This window comes from Ammodytes marinus, assembly GCF_949987685.1.
Source record: "Ammodytes marinus genome assembly, chromosome: 13".
Lineage (NCBI taxonomy): Eukaryota > Metazoa > Chordata > Actinopteri > Uranoscopiformes > Ammodytidae > Ammodytes > Ammodytes marinus.
The window spans coordinates 15,208,303-15,223,433 of NC_137217.1; the positions used below are offsets into that span (position 1 = coordinate 15,208,303).

Consider the following 15,131-nt stretch of genomic DNA (forward strand, 5'->3'; position numbering starts at 1 on the left):
AAGTTTTGCAGTAGGCCTTATAGTTCAGAATAAGACATAGGCCTACTTTGTTCCAAGATAAATCGACAAATATCTTTCCATAATTTACAGGTGTGTAGGCCTACAATTCCCAGAAAAGATGGGCAATAGTTTCCGCATGGGCTCTCTTTCTGTGCTTATATCCGCCTCGCGTGACGTCACGACTCACCTGTGGGTGGGTGAAGTAGGATCTGGGATTAGCTGTAGCCGCAGGTAATAGCCAAACATTGGGAGACTTCTCGGCTACAGCGGGCTGAGTTTAACAAGAAAAAAAGGAGGAGACGATATACGAGTGAGTCGAGTTGTGTTCTTCGGTCGAGCCCCGGGACTTTAGCTCTGCAAAGTTTGTTGTTTCGTGGAAGTAAGTCAACTTTTAAAAGTCTGTGGGCGTTCGTACTCGAAGTCTTTCTTCCTCGGTTCGAAGCGCTAACAGGCTGTTTTTCTGTCCGAGACTTCCGCGGTCCGCTCCCTGAACGAGTCACCTGGGATAGAACACAACCACAAGTGTTTTCTCTTATGCGGTAAGTGGACGTTTTGTTTGTTAATATCAAAAACGGTGTAATGTTGAATGAGTTTTGGTCTGAACTGTCTTCATGCAAATTTTGCCTACTGTAGACCAAACAAGGGCGAGACGAAATGTGCCAAATGACTATCAGGCAAAGCAATCAATGCACTTATTTCTATTTACATTCTAAGTTTCAGTGTGGGGTGGGGGCACTGGAAGTTAAGTGCTTTCTTCATAGCCTACTTAAGGTGTGTGTGTGTGTGTGTGTGTGTGCGCGTGTGTGCGCGTGTGTGCGCGTGCGTGCGCGTGTGTGTGCGCGCGTGTGTGTGTGTGTGTGCGTCTACTGCTGCAAAGCCTGTGTGACAACATGCAAGTGTAGTCTTCCACCTGGTTGTCTTGTAAACATGCCTCTCCCACACACACCAGGTCCCAGGGGTTTTAGAGCCATGCCTGGCCACAGCACAGGGGCTCCTCAGACGTCCCGCCACCACAAACACCACAGCTCCAGAGCAGAGAGGTACCGACCCGCTCGGACTATATCCAGGGAGAGCACGGCCAGCCAAGACTCCTACAAGGACCCCCATGGCAAACAGCTCCACGAGCCCCACGCTGAACACCCCCGCTATTCTGAGAACAAGTACGGACGCAGCAAGGGCCACCCACGGAATGGCACAGGGACCCGGGGCTCGGAGACAATAGGATTTATCCCTGGCTCGGCGGACGTCCCGTCTGCCGGCAGACATGCTTGTGGCTCCTGTGCCTCCGTGGGCTGGAGCGGCTGCAAGGCTCTTATTTGCTGCGTACTGACCTGTGGATTTTATGGCAGTCGAGAGCCCTGCCTGCCCGTTAACGAGAGCTCCACAGACCATCCCCCCAAAACTAGCAGTGAGCCTCACCCTCCTAACGGCATGGCCTTGAACAACCCCACCTCCGGCGTCCCTTTGGAGTCCAGTAAGTCTCCCAAAGTCACCAAGTTGCCGGCGAGCGACAGCTTCCGCTATCCGGACGTGCGCATCGCAGGTCAGACAGTGAAGTACCCGGCTCCAGCCCCTAAGAGGACCCGTGTGCCGGGCAAAGGGGAGAGCCAGCGTCCCGTCAGCAACACCAGCCTGCTGTCCCGAGACGACTACGACCTGGACGACCTGAGCGACACCAGCACAGACATTGACTCGCTCATCACTAAGAAGCTGCTGGAGCTCTATGCCCTGCACCAGATTGACCAGCTGGCCAAGTGCACCTCCGACTCCTCCTTCTCCCGCAAGACCAACGAGATCAGCGAGCTCATCTACAGCATCGCCCAGGACTACAACCTGGAGGAGCAGGAGGCCGAGTGCAAGCTGGTGCACGGCGTCATCCGCATTAGCACGCGCAAGGGCAAGAGGAACAAGAGCCACCAGCCGGCGGGACAACATCGGCCCAATGGGAAAAACGATGGCACTCTCCCTGACAGCGGCAACGAGACCATGACCAACACTTTCATGAGCAGTGACTGTAAGAATATCATGCAACATTTCTTTAAATAACAATTCACATTTATAATTTCAGCAGTTATAAATATTAATAAGACACCAAGTTGAAGACTGCTTTCACCGCCACACAACATCCAAAATATAGCAATCATCTGATGTGTCTTCCCTTAAATGACTCATAGGCTTCTGAAGCTCTTTTGTTTGGCTCACAGTTTTAGGCCCTAATACACCAGGCATTCTACAGGCGGCAGTGACCTAATAATCACCGGTTAATCTTTGACAAGTTGATACAGGCGCACGCCGTCGTCTAAAACATATTGCACAATAGCAGTAGTGATGACCGGATTAACTTTGAAAGTGACAGTGTGTGTGTTAAAGTGTGCTTGCTTGTTTAAACTTTTCCCGTCTCTCTGTTCCCCGCCACAGATCCCGAGGTGAAGGTGTCGGAGCAGACGCAGTCAGACGAGCTGGCGAGGAAAATGAGACACTACAGCGGAAAATGTGAGTACATACCAGGATTATGGTTTGGGCCTTCGTTTTGGGTCCGTGTATATGCACGTACATACAAGGAATTAGGAGTTCAATTAGACCGGGGATCAATCAGGGCCAAAGCGTGCTAGCACATGATTAGCGGTTAAAAAGAATTGCACAATTTAATAATTTTTAATTTGCTCTGATAAAGCTCCAGTCCGCCTGGTCATTGAGGTGTAATTACTACCCCTGGCGAATCAGTGAACATGTGAGGCTCAGTCTTTGCAATCCATTGTACCTGCAGCAGCTGCAGGCATTTTCTCACCTAGTGCTCTGCTTGCCAGTAACATACCAGTGCTAAAACAGTGAAAGGCCTGCATTCCTGTCCTTTTCTCTGCATATTAAGCTCATTATTAGCTGCCTCCTCCTCCCCTCATTCACCACCTTACACCCACCTATCAATCCGCCTCCAGCTCAGCGCTCATGCCACACCACCTGCTCCAGCAGCAGATCTAGTCACATTAAATACATGCCTCATAATGTCCCGTGGTAGATTATGTCATTCGGGCAAACAACTTGGGTTACGCATGGACTTTTTCTTTCTTCTTCTTTTCCTTGTTGTTCGGCTCAGAGGCTGTGAAAAGGAGGGGTGTCCTGTTACATGTCTTTGAATGAGTGTACACCACATTGTGTTTCCACATCGCTCACTTTTCGGCCCTGGGAAAGTGTCCCGAGTCCCCGGGATTAAACTTTTACGTTCCCCGGTGATGTGCGTTAAAATATATATAGCATTTACTGCATTTCTTGTTATTTTCTCCCTCTTCAGTAATGCTCTGTGTTTTGGTTTTCAGTGCATTAAATAAAGGTCTTTGTCCCGCAGCGTACTCTTCCAGCAACGTCACAGCCTACTCGGCCTACCATCATGACACCGAAACAGATTCCTCGGGAGCACCTCTGCTTCTCTGAAGGGCACCATGGCAAACAAAAGCACATACACTGACAAGTGATGTAGCCAACTACATGGACAATGTTATTTTTCTGCTGTCATTGATTTAGCTGTTACTGCGGTTACTGACCGGAGCACCTTTTCCCCCTGGGCGGTTGTACTTTGAGCGGTACAGCTGATTTTGCCATCGGAGTGTCATTGAGATTCACAGACTTTTTTTCTTCCAGCCAATGTCCCAATGAGGACACAAATGTTTATTTTTTGTTTACACAGGGAAAGACCATGTACATTTGTATGCAGTGTTGAAAGAAACATGAATACACTCCATGTTATCTTAGCAATCACGCCAGAGGATAGAGATTGATGGTGGACCATGACCGTCCTCATACTTCTCTCTCTCTCTGTGTGTGTGTGTGTGTGTGTGTGTGTGTGTGTGTGTGTGTGTGTGTGTGTGTGTGTGTGTGTGTGTGTGTGTGTGTGTGTGTGTGTGTGTGTGTGTGTGTGTGTGTGTGTGTGTGTGTGTGTGTGTGTGTGTGTGTGTGTGTGTGTGTGTGTGTGTGTGTGCGCATATGCGTGTGCTTCCTGCCATTTAGACTCCTTCAAAAGCATGTTTTTACCTGAAACCTGCATGGTCAAGCCATATTTTGATGTAAATATATGATTGAGTTGATGTTACTTTTCCAGGTTGTTAAAACCATTTTTTTATATTCACAACAAAGTCCTGTTTTGAACTAAATAAAAAAAAAAAAATCTCCATGCTTTTTTTTTTACTCGACGTCATTGTAAATGAGGGTCACCCCTCAATTGGTCTCTCGAGGATAAATAAAAGTTAAATGAAAAATGAAATGAAATTTTGTTAATCTGTATTTGAGAAGAATTTGTATTTTACATGAATATTAATGATGTTTAAGTCATCTATTCTTCATTTTAGCTTGCACAGAAAACGTTTTTCTGCTTTCTGTTTCAACACAAGCCATAATAATGTGTATGTATTTTAAATATTTGTAGTTCCATTTGTTTTTATTAGTTATCACTCTTGTACATCAACACGTTTTTCCACTGCATAATTCTCTGTCTCTTTAGCCTACTTTTCCTCTTTATCTATCGGATTATTGTTGTCAAGCTCATCTCCCCGAGGTCACCGTGTCGTACCAGGCAAGCTTATTCCGCCCTCAGCAAAAGAAGGAACTCGTTTGGCTGGTTATCACAAAGGGGAAATAAAATCCTGGGGTTTGTCTTTGTCATTTAATGCAAAGGGAAAGAAGCATTGCAGAAAATCTGCTGGATTTCAGGAATTTATTTCGAAGTCCTGCTTTGGTCCTACTTGCTGAATTAAGCTATATTTAACAATTATGTGTCATTTTAAAATCTGCACCAATCTTGAATCAAGAAGTCTGGCGTTCAGATGGCAGTTCTGTTTTGCTTGGGTGTGTTTTTATTAACAGTTGACGGCTTATTCTAAATTCTTCAGAAATGCTTTTATCAGGGCCTTGAAACAGCAATGAATAAGGCAGGTATAGTATCCAACTATGTTATTTGGACTGAAAATAGGTGAATAGATTGTTCACATATTTGTGAACAAAACTTTTTTTTACCTGAAGTCTTCAGTGCCAAATGTTGAGCTTAGACTTGCTTTTTCTGTTTGTGGTGTGTCGCAGTAGCCCTGTGTAACCCCGACCTCTGGCTCTCTGCCCCCACCAGCACATTCCTGTTTTACCTGTATGAGGTGTCATGCAAAGGCTCCACTGTTTCACAACTAACATGCCAGAGGCAAGCGTGAATCAAGAGGGCCTGCATGTAGCTGGAAAATTGTTTGCAGAACGGAGTACACTTCATTTAGAATTGAAACACGTCTCCCACTTACTTCTGCGCTTGGAAGATGTGATCATTGCTTTTGTTGCGCTTTTATTCAGTTATATGCTTGTGTGTGAGAGAAAGAAAAGTGGCAGGGCCCAGTTTAAGTCTACTTTCATGGTGTCTGCATGTGTATGTGTATTCCCCTATTATCCATAAGGGGGAGACAGTATCACCTAGCAAACAAAAACATAAAACACTGCAGTGCTTTAACATTTGTGGTCATGATAGAGAGCTGAACTAACCATAAAATGTCTCTACTTTGATGTTAAGTGGTTTAACCTCAGATGACTTATCAAGTCTACAGTCTGACACATTCATCATACCACTGACGGTTGACTGTGGTTTTAACACAATCTGGTTAAACAAGAAGGAGAACATAGCCTGCATGAATCATATTTGGTTTCTCAATATTTTACAAGTTTACTGAACAAGACTGACTGGTCGTCTACTGGGTTGTAACCTCTCAAACTTTATGCCAATATATTTTCTGCATATGTATGCTTGTTCTAATACTTCACTGAAGCCATAACACATACTGTATATTATGGAGCACATTTGCTATCTTTGGAAATTCTGGCGTCCTGACAAGAATTTGAGCTAAATAGGCTTGAGCAATACTTGGCTGCAAAACATGTCAATAATGACCGACCTGCCAAATCAGATGTAGGGATAAAGATGTTCAAAACAGAGCATCATCATCAGGTGCACTACCTGGCTCATAAAGCATATATTGTGGCAGGTTTAGCTCACTGTGGGTCTTTAGAAATGATTGAGACAGAACTTCACGTATAAGTTTGTTTACAAAAATATATTTGACATGTTCTGTAAATACAGACAAACACACTTATTTACAACTCTGTAGCACACTTGAAAGATCATCAGCACAAAATGCAGTCATTCAACAGCGGGTTAGGTCTGTCTTCGTGCAGAAAAAAATCCTTCCACTTGAGGGGATAAAATCTTCTCAGGCTAAATGACCTAAGCTTCATTGTACATGGTGGTAATTCAGTCCCATGTTCACAAAATCACATAGTTTATTTCCCTGTCATGCATTGAGGAAGCATTTCTAGGGAGAGTTCTGCATCACCACTGTCAAACACATCGAATTCATCATTGTCCAAAACGTTGGCGTGAAGTCCACCTGCCCTTTGCTAATTGCAGAACAGCATGTCGACTAGCAGCTCCAGCAGATCAGCCTGGCCTATCACAGGCCTAAAGAAGAGTTCACAGATCAGGCTGGGCGTGATGCTCTGCAGCATGGAGGCTGTGAGGAGGACTCTGGCAAAGCGCTCCCGGTCCCCTGGGTGAAGGAGCTGGACCACCCTGCTGAGGGCGTTCTGGGCCTCACGTTGTAAGCCTTCAACAAAATCAGCTGCCTGTAAATCTGGGACATCTGTTGAAATAAATTAAGAAAATAGAGTTACACACGTGTTATTGATATTTCTCCATGGTATTTTGTTCTGCAGTGATAGAAAAATGGACCCGTTTAGAAGATTTCTTTACGTTGAGAACATACCTGGATTAAATATTGTGGTCCCTTTGAGGTATGCATACTCCTTTGGACTGAGATCCAAGCTCCAAAACTTTTCCAGACAGGACTTGAGTTTGCTGACACCGGCCATGGTGGGCTGCTCCCTCTCCGTCTCAGGGTTCTCCTGACGGTTCAGGAGGATCTTTTTCAGCATGCTGTCAGCAGGCGTGTCCTTCACCTCAAAGTCCACATGCTCCTGGGCCAAACCCAAAACGAAAAGCGGTGCCCAGCAGCTTTTTAGAAGTGCGAACTGGTCATTTGGTGGCATCTGGTTAAAAGCCGGTAGGTTCTTCATGAAGTGGATGGTTTTCACCAAAACTGCAGAAGCTTCTTTGCAAACCTCCGATGGCCATTTCAGGCACACTGTCCTTCGCAGCTCACAGTTGCATCTGTGAGGATTTGAATTGTAGTTTGTGCTGTTTAGGCTCGGTTTGCAGTTTTCCATTTGGCTCAGGATGTTGTAGAGTATAGGATTGGAAAGCCTCTCACTGGTGGTTGAACAATGACAGCTGTTATCCATGTTAAAGCTTGTAGAGATCTATGTTGTTAAATGAGACCTCTCCCGAGGATGGGCTCTTCATGAGCTTGTGAGTACTGCTGCTGCTTGCTCCAGTGCCCCTGTATTTATAAGGCCAACCCACCCCGCTGAGTGGACCTTGACTTGTCAATACACTCTCTGTGAAAAACAACCATGCACTCTGCCAGGTGACTGATGGAATAACCCTGGGAAAGCGATAAGCTTTTCTCAATGAAAAAGGAGCTGGTGGAGTAACCTGGATATCAAGAGGGTTGGGCCTTATCTCTTAGCCGGTGTCATTAACCCAGGCAGTACCAAGCTACCAAGGACTGTGGAGTGTCCCTGCCCCTGCCAGCTCACACCTGCAGAGCTGGCAAGAGGCCAAAGCAGAGAGGGCATTGACCTGTAAGTTAAGTCTTCGTTAAGTTTTGCAAGTTCTTTTTATTTATTTTTTAATACATGTATCATATTGTAGTCCAAGAAAAGCACTGGATATTCGACAACTGGTATAAAACAACACAGTCAAACCTCCTTACTTTATATCAACAAATCTGAAGCCAACGACAATGTATCCAATAGTTGTGTAGATATTTCATCAGGACCAACGTGGTGGCCCAACCATCTGAAGAACTGACAAATTCAAAACTGATGTATGCAAAGAAAGAAAAAAGTGTAGGGTCTTGTTCCTGTCGGTTTCTTTTATGCATAATTTCGAACAGATGTACATTTTGTGTGTGTGTGTTTGCTTGATGGTATAATAATAAAAAACAAGATACAGTACACATAATGTTAGTTACATTTACCACTGGGTCATTAGGTGGATTTTAGTTGCACTGTTAGATAGCTTTAAAAGAAATATACAGTACTATGCAAAAGTTTTAGGAAGGTGTGAAAAAATGCTGTAAACTAAGAATGCTTTCTAAAACGGAAGTTTCAATGGTTTGTTTTAATAAATTAACAAAATGCAGTAAATGAACAAAAGATAAATCTGTATCCAGCAGTGCCATCAGCTCAGAACTGGCATAAACCAGTGGGACCCAGGTACATGTTCTCAGCATTTAGAACACCATTAATATTGACCACATTTCCAACTCCATTTGCAGAAACTTGCAAGAAACCTCCGTTGCCCGTTTCTTTGTGCTTCTTCAAAAGAGCAGCGTATCTTCAAACCCCAGTCTGCTTTGAAATATTTGTCTTGGAGGGACCTTGCTTATCCAGAGTAACTACCTTGTTCGCTCACTTAGCATTTTTTTAAATTGATAAAAATAAACCATTATTATTTATATTTTTTAAAGTATTCTTAGTTTACAGCATTTTTCACACCTGTCTAAACATTTTGCACAGTACTGTAAATATAAAGTCGGCTTTGAAAATGTAAGGAGTTCCAGTTTATGGTGTCTGTAACAGGTAGTGCAATGTACTTCTGCTTGTCATTTAAATAAGCTTTGTTATCTTCCCGGTGCCTGGCACAGAGGCTTCCAACTGATAAGCAAATTGCTTTATTATTGTCACAAATAAACAAGAAGCCTAATACATCACTGGATGGAAGTGTCCAGAGGCAGATGTGAACCACAGAGCCGTAGAGTCAAGGTCAGCCTATAAAGTGAGCAACGGCAATAAAGAGATTACAGGCCAGACACTAGTGGCAGCACCAGTCACCGAATGTTTGTTTTACTCCATCCGTCTATGAGCTCATTTCTTCAAAGAATACTCCAGAGTAGCTTCATAGCTACATTTATTTCTTGGGGTGGGGTGTAAGGAATCTGAATATGACAAAACACTGTGATGATTTATGTGAGATTTGACATGTCTGTGCTCCAAGGAAAATCAATCAACGGGTTGCAGCTTCAAATACAAAAATAAATGCATCATCTCCGAGATATAGATCCTTTCAGCAAAGTGACCTGTAATGCACTCTGCAGTTCGGGCTTCATGAAGCATGCTGACAGTTGTAAATGCTTGTGATAAGGCTTGTGTTTATAGATGTTAGGAGCAGGCAGAGACGGACACGGAGGACAAACGCTTATCTCAGACCAAGACAGTAAAAATCAAATGTCCTTCATTCTATAAATGGAACAGTTTCTGCATTTTAAGATCAAGCTAGTGGAGCAGACTAGGTCTGAAGCAGCATGAATTAATGATCCTGCAGAATGTCCAAGACATTTGTTTTCCTTTTTACTATTAATAAAATGCATGCAAACTCTAAAATTGTTTTAGGTGATAGCAATATAAAGTTAAACTGCAATAAATGGACAATCATTAGAATTTCTTTTAGAGAACTGTGTGAACATATACCTCATCCACAGTAACCCAGTTTGCTTTACTTTTTAGGTTTCCCCAAAATATTGACTGTCATTGAACTCACAGTGTGTGGTGGACACCATGTCTGGTACATGACACTTGACCTCGACCTACTGCTAATACAGCAGCGGTTCATTTGCCTGACCGTGTTCCACAAGGTCATCAACCCAAAGGTGATGGTCATTCTAGTGCTGTTGGGTCATTTTAACCCTTTGGAAAAATCACTTGATTCTCTCGTAATTCAAATTTCTGGAATTCTTTTAAGATTTTTATAAAAATAGTTTGTTTCAGGTTCACTATAACAATAACATATTATAAATGTACACAGCACCACAAATTCATATAAGGTGACACACTGCAGGTGAATAGTGTAACATTTTTGACTTATGGATATCATCATGACACTTTGCCAGTTAATTACTTAAATACATTTTTTTTTTAAATGTTTCAGAAATGTTTGAATACTTATGGAAATTTGGCAATATCTAACTAAATTTGAGATACATTTGCATCTTTTTAAAAATCCAAAAACTAGATGTTGGATTAAGCTACATTTAAAATGCATTTATTTAATTTTTACAACATTAGCGTCCACATTCTTTACAGAACAGATTTTTGGATAGAATTGAAATGTATTATGGGCATGTTTTTAAGAAGAAAATGTAATGTATATATCAGACAATTAACAATTTAGGAACACATCCTTATGTAATAACCATCAGAATAGTGCTGAAGAAAATCCCTGTTTTTGCCTGCAGTGTCTGCTCTTAAGCCAGATTCAGAATGCAGTTTTTAAACAATACAATTTCAATAATGTTTCTCAATTACATTTTCATTCCTACAATAAAATTAAAAAACTTAACCCCCCCCCCCCCCAAACTTGTACAATATATTACTTTGGAAATTAAAGTGTGAACAATTAAATGGTGCCTCCTTTCCCAGTCTTCAAAATGACCAAGTTTTGATCATCTCCTGTACATTTCAGGGATGTGTGGTGCAAATCATATCTTTAATTTTTTTTTAAATTAGATACTGTACTACTGAACCGTGCTCTGATGTTGACCTACCCAGTTCTTTGAAAGCATACATACTAAACTAACATATTGAGTAACGTCAATACTTTTTGGGCACTGACCAAAAGGTTTCTGTAGCAGAGAGTATTAAAAGTAAAACTGAGTAAGGAAAGCTGGCACTGTTTCATTTGGTAACATATTTCCTGATTTGAGTTATATTTTTTTGCTAAATGTACACCATATTTTATTCAGCACTTAATATATGGCTTTCAAATGTTATCTTTATATTCCCCAATGTAGGGTATAAAAAACGTTTTATTATTGACAGCAGTAATTTTTGGTGTGCCAATTTATGAGACATGTAAAAAAGTTTGATTCTTTCAGGATGTTACAAAGACTAATGTTATAGGATTTTTAACCTGGAATAATAATTGTTTGACTGATTTCCTGAATAATCATGTCAGTCAATTTCTATCAACATTAATTTCTTATTCTTCCAAACATATTTGATTCTGTCGAGGATCATCATGGGCTCCCGCAAGCCAGAGTGGCTATGACTAATGCACAGTAGTGTGTAGCATTATGTGTAGAGTGATGTCAGGGTCCAGACACCCAGGTCTGGTTTACAGCCTATTACAATCAAAACACAAGGATAAAAGCTGAGTTGAAGGCCAAGAGAAGAGTTAGCCTCTGGGTTAATGAACTCTGACTGAACACATATCTTGGTTGACTTTCTGAAAGAGGTTAAAAAGACATGGTAATGTGAAAGTTTAAATCATTTATTAAAATACCTAACATTTTGTCCTTGGTCTTTTTCAATTTGTCTTATACCAGACGTGTTGCCTTTTTGCTTAAATCCAAAATTGTTTTAGCTTTTAGCATGTTTGAGTGTCCTTGACTCATTTGAGCACCTGAATTCATTCATGAGCTTGCAATCTTTTCTCAAATTAAATAATGAAAATAATATAACACATATGTATGCATACACAGTACGTATACATTTGATGAATAATGATATCGTATAGAGAGAAAATGATGTATGATAAACTCCTCCAATCAGTGGGAATTTAGACAAACAATTATGACTCAATTTTCCTTCAGGGATGAATTAAGTAGGCCTATGTATCTATTAAAAAAAGATATATACATCTATTTTTATTAGCATGACAAATTAGACATCAATTTTGCCAAAACAATACATCGCAATGCAATATAATAGAGGTATTAATAATTATATATAATTATAATTTTCTTTTTTTTCTCTCATATTTTTAAACGGATGTGACGTCATTTACGAATGTCGTGCTGATGACGCTGGCTCGCCGTCCAGGAAAAAAAACAATCATGGCGGACCCCGAAGCTGTTGCTCCAGTGTATTTTGCCATTAGCAACATCCCGGTGGCCCTGCACTCGGCGGACCTGAGAAATTACTTCAGCCAGTTCATAGAAAGCGGCGGCTTCCACTATTTTCACTACCGTCATCGACCGGAGACCCTCAGAGAGTCCGAGGGGACCGAAAACAAAGCGTGTGGTGACCATGGACCTATAATAAGAAGTGGGGACGGCGAAGAGGGCAGCTCCAAGTCTCCCGAAACTGTCCAAGAAACAACAAACAACTCTGCGAAGAGGCCGACTGCGAAGACCTGCTGCTGTGTCGTCTCTGTTACCGGTAAAGACGCGGACAGGTTCGTCAGGATGTACGCGGGGAATCACTGGATCAATCCGAAGGGGAACTGGCTGGCTAAACGCTGTATTATCAAAAGAGTTAAGGTTTCAAATGACAAAGGTTAGTGAGACAATCTAAATGTGCCTGCTAAACTGTTAAGTCCACCTAACGTGTATCGGGTCACAAATAGCCTACAGCATCCTTCTTCGTCTGTTTGCATGTTCACATCTTTTTGTTTTGCTATATTAAAGGGACAGGCCGCCTATTTTACACAGAGGTCAATTTACACTTCTTCAAAATCTGACTCTTGTCAGTAAATAAAGTAAAAAACAACATGCACGTCACAGGTTTCAACTAATCTGCTCACTTATTTAGTTTCCTGTTATTACAGATCGTTTGTAATTGTAAGAACTGCTAATGTGTTTATGAAGTTAGCCAATTAATCATAACTGCATTTGTGTAATTGTCAGTTGATTGACTGATTCGAGTTGAATTTCAGTTGCAGTGTAGGAATTATTTAACCCACATCATGGCTTCTCCATGTAGCTGGTATTGTTGAATACTGACACGTACATCTAACTGTTTTTTTTTTTTTTTAGATGATGGCTCATTTCCCTTTAAAACAAAACACGAGAGGCGGCACCGGGTGTCCTTAACGGAATGTTTCACAGAAGCTGACCTTAAAAGCTTATCAGAGCTGAATCCACCTGCTCTGATGCCAAATGGAAACGTGGGCACATCGGTGAAAGTCTTCCTACAGCTCATCCAGTCCTGCCGAATGCCTCCGCGCCTCATCCGGAAACTGGGCCTTGTTTTTCCAAAGACCAGCTCCAATCGCCGCTATGGCAACGTACCTTTCCAGTATCAGGACAGTTGGACACTTCCAGCCACAGAGGAGACAGTATTTACGGCTTCTGGACATGAAATATCAGGACCAGGCACTTTGGCTGCTCCACATTCAAGATGGAGGCGGCTATATGAAGACACAGAAACGACAGAGACTGATGAGAAACAGAATAAAGAAGAGGAGGACACCCAGTCAAATGCAGATGATGTGGGTTTGAATATAGTCGTATTTATTAGTTTTATTGTTATTATTTCAAATATAAATGCATTAAAGTTATGTTATATTGTTGTTGTTAGAATAAGTTGCATGGGCCAGCTGAATTGTCACCAATCGTCCCCTTCACTTTGTCGTTTGTTCATTATTAATTCATAGGATGATGACGGCTGTGAGGAGTGGGAGCGCCACGAAGCTTTGCACGAGGACGTGACGAGCCAGGAGCGATGCAAAGAGCGGCTGTTTGAAGAGGAGATTGAGCTCAAGTGGGAGAAGGGCGGCTCAGGCCTGGTGTTCTACACAGACGCACAGTACTGGCAGGAGGAGGAAGGAGGTATGGAAGACCGAAACATGACTCGTACAGTTTTTCACACCTACCAGAAGAAGCTGGTGTATTGTGATATAAGTTTAGACATAAAGAATCACACATCCAGTTCTATAATTGATGTTAACCACGTTGGTTATGGGATTCAAATTGAAATGGTCGTTTAGCATTTCAGAAATCATTGGTGTGAATGCCGGAGCATCCAGCATTCAACTGCAACTTTAAATAAACTGTATATGCACGATGAAACATTAATTCCATTTGTGTCTCCTCCTGTCCTTTTTTAGATTTTGATGAACAGACGACAGACGACTGGGATGTTGACATGAGTGTGTACTATGATAAAGGTATGTGAAGTTGGTTTTATACCTACGATTACTCCCTTGATTCACGAAGGGAGAAAACTATGAGATATTTCTTGAGCGTCTGATTTTCTTTAACCCATTTTTTCCGTTCACAGATGGAGGTGACATGGATTCGCGTGACTATGTCCGAATGCGATATGAAAAAAGACTGAGGGATGGTCTTGAGGATGGAACCGGGCACAATCAATCCATTGGCAGCTTTGAGAGATTCACTAAGGTGAGGAAGTGGACTGTATTATTATTTTTTTTGTCTCCCATCTCCTCTGCCATAACTTATTAGAGAAATGTTTTAATGCATTTTTCTTTTTAGGGCTTTGGTCGTCGTGTGATGGAAAAACAGGGCTGGAAGGATGGTGAAGGGCTGGGACAGAGTCAGGTTGGGATTCCTGATGCCCTTGAGAGTGAAGGCCAACACCCTAACTGCAAAAGAGGCTTTGGGTGTGTATGAACAGAAAAACAGAATCAACTAAACATAGTAGCTTGCATGTTTTTGTCAACAATCAGAGGATTATGTCATGCTCTCCTGATCCTATTGTACTTTCTTTTCGGCAGGTATCATGGAGAGAGATTGCTGTTACATCCTGTAAAAAAGGCCAGAACAGATGTCCATATAACCACAGTGTATGATAAACCCAAAGACATTGATGGAGGTGACACCTTGCTGAGACGTCAACCAAACACTAGTATGAAGTACAGAGGCTGGCAGCCAGGTGGCATCATTGGACCAAAAAGATGAGATTTTTATTTTTATTTTATTTTTTACATTTTGTAGTTTTCTATGTCTGACTGACTGTGCTATTAAAACATTTTCAAACCCTTTATTCTATGTGTGCTGATTTCATATTTTAACTTGCAATGTCAAATTGCTGACTCACTATCATACAAAAACTTCTCTCTTCCAATGATAATGTTCATGCTTTTATGTCATGGTAAGGTAAGGTAAAGCTGAAACTGTAATTAAATATATAAAGTATTACCACAAAGGGGTTTCACTATTGAGGTTGGTGTAGTGCAGTGCCGTGTTCACTTGGCTGTGCGTAACATTGCACCATGTGAAATGGTAAACACGGCTTTTATTTTGATACCT

General features: G+C 41.8%; 3 protein-coding genes across 3 annotated transcripts; 2 read left to right on the forward strand and 1 right to left on the reverse strand.

Moving 5' to 3' along the window:
* The first annotated feature begins 222 nt into the window (after window positions 1–222).
* On the forward strand, window positions 223–4,170 carry kdf1a (keratinocyte differentiation factor 1a). The gene is made up of 4 exons (XM_080040095.1): window positions 223–539; window positions 950–2,014; window positions 2,419–2,493; window positions 3,344–4,170. Exons 2-4 carry the CDS (start codon window positions 970–972, stop codon window positions 3,427–3,429), a joined length of 1,206 nt encoding a protein of 401 aa, XP_079896221.1. The 5' UTR covers window positions 223–539; window positions 950–969; the 3' UTR covers window positions 3,430–4,170.
* A 2,247-nt stretch (window positions 4,171–6,417) lies between these two features.
* Window positions 6,418–7,317, reverse strand: nr0b2a (nuclear receptor subfamily 0, group B, member 2a; the record flags this gene model as incomplete). Its single annotated transcript, XM_080039541.1, has 2 exons — window positions 6,418–6,659; window positions 6,783–7,317. The coding sequence occupies 2 exons, from the start codon at window positions 7,315–7,317 to the stop codon at window positions 6,418–6,420; spliced, it is 777 nt and encodes a 258-aa protein (XP_079895667.1).
* Window positions 7,318–11,972: 4,655 nt separating this feature from the next.
* gpatch3 (G patch domain containing 3) lies at window positions 11,973–14,853 on the forward strand (the record flags this gene model as incomplete). The annotated part of the gene is made up of 7 exons (XM_080040026.1): window positions 11,973–12,414; window positions 12,894–13,348; window positions 13,514–13,688; window positions 13,967–14,026; window positions 14,140–14,261; window positions 14,355–14,482; window positions 14,597–14,853. 7 exons carry the CDS (start codon window positions 11,973–11,975, stop codon window positions 14,778–14,780), a joined length of 1,566 nt encoding a protein of 521 aa, XP_079896152.1. The 3' UTR covers window positions 14,781–14,853.
* Between the last annotated feature and the right edge of the window lie 278 nt (window positions 14,854–15,131).